Here is a 6631-nt window from a genome sequence, read left to right as displayed (position 1 = left end):
GGGGGGGGGGGGGAGGGGGCAATCGCACCCGCTCGGATAGAATCTTTACGATCGCCGTAAAGTCCGTTCTCTTTCTCATTTCCGGCCCGATTCCTGGCTCCGCGCCGCGCCGCTTATCTCGATGCGAGGGTGCGCGATGCTCGCGCCAGCCGTACAAATTGCCCGTTGCGGATGCCTTTCCGCACGTTCTTAAACGGTTAGTATCGCGGCGATCGTCCGTTTTTCCCCGAGGCGCCTACCAGCAGCCGCGTTATAACGATAATATCTTCATTTGTCAGCCCAATGAGCGATCGCCAGCGCGAGTCGATCGGCCGCTGAAACANGGGGGGGGGGGGGGCAACCGACACACACCGCCCTTTCGTCTGCGTGTTGCGAGGTAATCGAAAAATTCCCGAGAGAACGAAGCGCGCCTCCAACGCGATCCCCCAGCCGTGCGATTTTATTTACGGCGAGAATTCCGGCAAAATGCGGCAGCGGCGAATTTTAAATAAATTTATTAATCGAGGCGTTTCGCGTCGCACGTTCCGCGCACGACAAAAGCAAAGCCGACGTCTCTTGTAAAAAATATATTGATGTTTCAAGCTGGAGAGAGAGAGAAGCGAGCCTCAGCGCCGTTAAGATAAATAATATAATTGACATAAATATATAAAATGTCCAAACTTGACTAAAATTTCAAGCTTCACCCGGGAAAATTTATTTGATCTCCAATACTCTTTTCCTTTCGAGGATTACAGCAACGTCAACGTGAAATGCAACAGTCAGCAGTGTCCGCGACGAATAATAACTCTCGCCCGTCGTCGCGTGGAACTGCCTAATTAAAATAGCGAATCGAATTGAAACAGGTCGCGAGAATGCGGCGTGTCCCGGTAAATTTTCATGGCCCGTTGTTAATCTCGGAGGCCGCCGTTGTTAATCTCGGAGGAATGTCCTCCTCCTGCCAAGCTACCGAAGCGCGCACGCAATGCGCGCGTAAAGGCTTAGGAATTCGTCGCGCGAGCTCTTCGCGGGCGCTTGCATTCGGCAACGGCGGACGAAAAAGCGTCGACGGTAATTACCTCGTTTAGCCCGCAACAACGTCGCGTCGCGCTACACGGCGGTGTCAAAATGAGCTCGCACACATTCGGCGCGAACGACAGCGATTACGCGCCCGCGGCGACGACGGTTACCGGCGCTTCGTCGTCCGCACAATGCCGTCCGCGCGAATCCTTTGAGGTCGGCGGCGAAGCATGTCACGTCGGGATACACGGTATCGGGACCGCGAATACTAATGCCCCTCTAATGCATCGCGCGGTCTGAATTCATAATAGACACGCCCGCGGAGGCGTGAGATGAAGCGCCCGCGCGGAAATTTCGCCGGGATCGAGAGTAACGTGCGACTTCGCTCTTCGCCCACCTCCCGCGATTTATCCCGGCGCGAGCGAGCGTGTGTGTGTGTGTGTGTGTGGCGCGTGCGGTGCGTGCTTGTCGGCGCCACGCATGACCTGCATCCTTCGCGGAAATCCCGCATCGCACCCTTTGTTTTGAGACGCTAGTGTGGGATTTCATTGCGGCTCTCGGGACGTCTGAGGCGCGTCGATCTCACGAGCGAAATCTGCTGTCTGAACGGAGACACGATGAAAAGTGATGGATCGTACGAACAGATAGATAGATAACCCTTTTGCAAAAATATTTCACCGTTTTTACTCCTCACGCTGAAAGATCCATTTGGTTCGGATATATTCAAAGAAAAAAATCTTTCGGTTGTGTGAGAACCAAAGTTTGGTTCTTTGAAGCAAAGGTCTTCGATACTCGTTTCCCGGCTGATGAGTGACAGCATGTCGAAGGGTCGTGCATTTACTCGTAATATTTCAAAATATGCAATGTGAATGTTTGTGAGTGTTAAACAAATGTTTTGTACTCATAACTGAATGTACGTTTACAGACCTCAAATTTACACAACACCGCACGTGTTTACTATTCAAAAATACTTAATTGCACGTTAATATCATTCGGATATATTTGTATGCAACCTGCTATAATCACTCGTTATTACGTAAAAAATGCTCCTTTCCATCTTAAAAATGGAGCTATACTCATTCAGCTGAATACATGCTTTTATTATTCAAATTAACAATTTTTTCATGCTAAAAACGGTGAAACATTTTTGTAAGGGAAAGTGCACGAACACGGGTCTATGAAGACCAAGTTTAATGAGAAACGAGCGCTGTTCATTTTATGACTAAAGGGTTTCCGTTCCCGTGAATAGATGAAGATTAAATGAATACATGATATCTCGACGATCGAATAAATTCTCTGTCCGCCGACAATGTGGGAATTTGTAGGCAATTTAAAGGAATTTTTATGCTAATTTCAATGAATATATAAAAAATTTGCTTCTAAAATGCCTGTAAAATTTTAAAATAGATATTCTAATGTTTTACATTTTTTTCTTTTACGAAAAACTATGTATTGCTGCACATTATGTATTAAGCCAGTGCAAGAAACATCGCATGCATTATTATAAAGACTGTGCTTATAAATATTTTTACTCTTTACATATATACACTAATTTTGATTAAAATATAAACTGAATTTAGCGATTAGTCTGCTGTAGAAGGGATTTTATTATTTTTTTCTCGAATGGAACTTAATCTGCTCTCTTATAAAAATCCTTATTTTCAGAAGTTGAAATAATTTAATTTTTTGCAGCCATCACTATACTATTTCTTTCCGAAATACATACTCTCAAATATTACAATTTGAGAGGATTTCTTTATCCATTCATATAAAAATTATGAATTTTTAACCGAAACGCTTCTCCAATATTTCTGTTCCGATTTTAATTTGTAAAAAATAAGTAAGATACAATATCCGACTTCTACTATGGTAAAACTCTTTATTAAAGAGCTTTCACGAGTATACGAGAATTTTTTCAGATTCTTATACAGTCCGGAACACTGCAAAAACCTGCGCCTTCAAAGCTCCAGTTTGCTGGTGGAAGATGCAAAATTATACGTTGTCGACAACGGTTTAATCATTTATGCTGCGCGTTCTCGCGATCTTCGACGTTTGATATTCGACAATGATATGGAAGTGGGCGATTTACCAGGTAAACGTCGCGTAATATTCGGAGTATATTTGAAATTCTTATTCACGTCTCTCCGAGATAATACTTTTTCTCCCGTGCACGCGTAGACAATAATTTCTCGTGACAGATTGCAGCTCGGGGTTTCTCGCGCGAGTCCGTCGCGCCTTATAGCTCTCATTATTACCGCGACACTTTCTCGACGCGTCGCGTCACCGGGTGCTCAAAGGTTCGCGAGCGTGGTGGGGAAGTGCTGGCAGGAGGGAAGGCTCGTATACGCTCGCGACGAAATCGAGATGGAAAATCATCACTCGACGTTGCTCGCTCGGCCGACCGTGAAAACCTCTTCCGTACGGATATCAAACGCGAGCTCGGCAGAAAAACGGAATCCGACAATGGCGACTCCCCCTTCCCGTCACAGTGCCTTTTACCGGCACGAATGAGAGACTGCCATAGGAACGGTACGAAACAAAGGAGCGCGTTCAATTCCGCAGAGAGCATCGCGCGGACGTAAGGAGGTTTAAACGAAGTTAGAGATTCGATCTTTTTCCTCGGCACGGTCGACTCTTTCTCTCCAGCACCGAACCGGACCGGTCACACAATGCTGCCCGCTGAGTAGATGGCTTTCCGGGTCGATTGCCGTCCCGCTTTTTCCCCGGCACGGCGCGCGTACGTGTCGTTTGCATTAGCCGGGTTATACGGGATGATCGAGGACTCGGTGGATTTCAGCGAGCGGATTTCCTCGGTCTTTCGAACGTGTTACGCGGCGTTTTTCAATCGTCGCGGCCGTGCCAATTTTCCACGGCTTCGCCGACGGTGAAATGCCGCCAGGAAACGTTGACGAGGATCACAGGCAAGGACGGTAATCACTTCCGACGAGTAATTCGTCCCCCCATCGATTTGACTCGGCAATCGAGCCGAATTCTTCGACCGACCCGTAGATTTCTTGCCGACGACGGAGGTGCGATCGAAGGCATTTGCCTCTAATCACAGCGTGCACCGAGCCTGCCCCCGGGAAACTTGGAGGGATTTACGGACTTGTGCCGCCTCGGCCCGAAAAACGCACGGCGGATAATGTCGCGTAAAAATTTCGGCCAAATAATGCGCTCGCGCGCATTTCTACAAAATAAATACGCCGCATGCAAATGCGGGCGGGTTCGCATTCGCGAAATATGAGGGTAGCACAGCGGTTTTTTTTTCTAAATGCAAATCTGTTTACATCTGCATCGCAAAATACTGAAATAATATTCCTACGCGCCGCGCCCCACGGAACTCTGCTACGAATTCGAAAATGCGGGTGCGCATTCGTACTCCGTATTCCGACGCGCAAGACATGAAATTATTAATTGCGAGCGAGGATTAATTTAAACAGAGCCTGAGGGAGTAGGGGGAGGTGGTATTATTATTCCGATGCACAATATCGCTTCAACTTCGAACTTGTACGTCGAGATCGCGGCAACTGTCTTAAGCTCCTGGCGCGCAGCGCGTTCGCGCGAATTCGCGCAACATTTGAACACCGTGTCGCAGTAACATTTAATAATTCATTCCAACGAAGTGCAGCCATATTTCCAACGTAAATCAACTTTAACGAGCGCGAGAGAGCGTTCGAATAACGAGTCGATGACGAGGTCGGCGATGGCGACCGACCTGAATCGCGATGCTCTCGCGCGCATCATATAATTCACCTTTTTACGACGGTTAAGCCGCATTATTTCCGTTATTCTTTCAATATTTAATAAACGCACGTCAAACACTATTATCGATTAACGTGCCGACCGTCGTTAAAATTCATTTCACTGCGGGAGCGTTTCCATAAATAAATCGATCGAATTAATATCACATTTCTGATTAAAAGGAACGTAATTTTCGTGCTTGAAAATTGACCGCGCGCTCATCACATACAGAGATACGTGCGATCGTGTCGGTGTAAATTGAGCGCGATTGAGAGCCAAAACGGTATAACCGACACTAACGGTGTGGCGAATTCGAGTTGCGTCCCGTTAGAAATCACGTTAATGATAAAAACGATCGGTCACTGACCTCCAGGAAATCCCTCACGGTGGTGTCGATGACCATGAGCGGTCGTTGTATCAGATGGACCACACCGTTGCGCACCGGAACGTTTGCCTTGACTATTTCTGCCAGCACCGCTCCGGTCGGGTGATTCGAATCGCCCACTACTGTATTCGATTTGACGTAGACTGAAAATTGGATTATCGATTAGGACATACGACGTCTGTTGCCGAGACACGTCTCTCTCAGTCCACCGAAGATCGCTAACACGCCTGAGCCCATTGTGTCGAGCACGGTGAATAATTAATGAGTTAATGTGCAATAGTAACTCGTATCTCGTTTGGTTTTTGAAGTTGGACCACGTCGTTGTTCCACGGGATCGTTGCGAAAAATATACGAAATCAGGTTACCGAGGGATAAAAAATTAAATAGAACGCAAAGATATGCGAATGTCGAGTAAAGGGGATTTCGAGCGGAGATTATCATTTTTATCGTGTGTCTTCAGGGAACTGACACGGTGACTTTGAAAAAACACGTGAAATCAGGTCAGCCGAGGAATAAGAAATCAAGATATCGCGAGTAAACGGCGAATTCTTTTTGAGGGCGAGGACGGATTTCGAGCGATGATTATCACCTTTATTGTGCGCCTTGAGGAAGCTGACGGTGACTTTCAGATTCTCGGAGAACACGAGGGTCGGGTACTGCCCATTGTCCGGTGTCGGCGCCGTGAAGAGGACTTGGTTGGGTATGACGTGGCCGTCGATCACCAGCGGGTCGATCTTCATCGGCCTCGGTTCCGGCTGTAACAGAGAGAGCCGGTCCTCGTGAGGAGCAGTTCGAGAACGTTTTAACGACCGCGCGACGATATTTTTCCAAGCTCGGATTTCCCGGCCGCGATTTCCGCTGCGACAGGTACGGGCGCGTAATGAAGCCCGTATTTCCCACGAGTGATCCGGAGCGTTTTCGCCGCGCGCTTTTGAGCCACGTCGCCCCTTCTTGTTACACGCATCCTTTCATCGGCACAAAGGCGCGGCGACTGCGTCGTCATGGCAACTCGATTTCCGCGGACCACGAACTTTAAATCCTATCCTTACGCGGCGGTGGCGACGAAAGTCGACGAGAGACGGCGCGGGAGACCCCGATTTCGGCCCGTGGAGTTCCCGGCGAAGCGATGACCTCGTTGGGAGGAACTTTTCGAGATCGAGTCGCGCGCCGTTACACCTTTCTTCGCCCGCCCTCCCTCGACTGCTTACGCGTTTGTGTATGCACACACACGTGTTTTTTCTTCGCTTTTCCGCTCGGACCCAAGTCCGGTATCGCGGCGTATATGTACAGGCGCGAAACTTTCGGTAATTTCTCGCGGGATGGCTCGTTTACTCCTACAGGCTCCGGCTTTTACGTCCCAAGTTGGATTACGCGCGGGCGGGTAGGTGGGCGTGAAGGTGTCCATTGTGTGTGTATGGGTTAGCTGGGCGTTGAAAATCGGGAGAAAAAAGCGGAATTCCGCGCCGAAGTGTAGCGATGCGGGCATAATGAAATCCGAGGGAGGGGGGG

The 6631-nt window shown here is 48.4% G+C and overlaps 1 protein-coding gene across 2 annotated transcripts in view; it reads right to left on the bottom strand.

The window, feature by feature from the left end:
- The window catches only part of LOC106750657 (fasciclin-1), a 116199-nt gene that overhangs the window by 57134 nt on the left and 52434 nt on the right, over window positions 1-6631 (bottom strand). For both annotated transcript variants that reach the window (XM_014631153.1, XM_014631152.1), the window contains exons 5-6: window positions 5712-5877; window positions 5105-5265 (exon numbers count right to left, since the gene is read on the bottom strand). In XM_014631153.1, the coding sequence (XP_014486639.1) occupies window positions 5105-5265; window positions 5712-5877 (327 nt within the window). The remainder of the gene's footprint in view (window positions 1-5104; window positions 5266-5711; window positions 5878-6631) is intronic.

The sequence above is a fragment of the Dinoponera quadriceps genome, unplaced genomic scaffold (genome assembly GCF_001313825.1).
Source record: "Dinoponera quadriceps isolate SergipeBrazil2010 unplaced genomic scaffold, ASM131382v1 scaffold5593, whole genome shotgun sequence".
In the NCBI taxonomy this organism is placed as follows: domain Eukaryota; kingdom Metazoa; phylum Arthropoda; class Insecta; order Hymenoptera; family Formicidae; genus Dinoponera; species Dinoponera quadriceps.
This window is presented reverse-complemented; position numbering and strand designations above follow the sequence as displayed.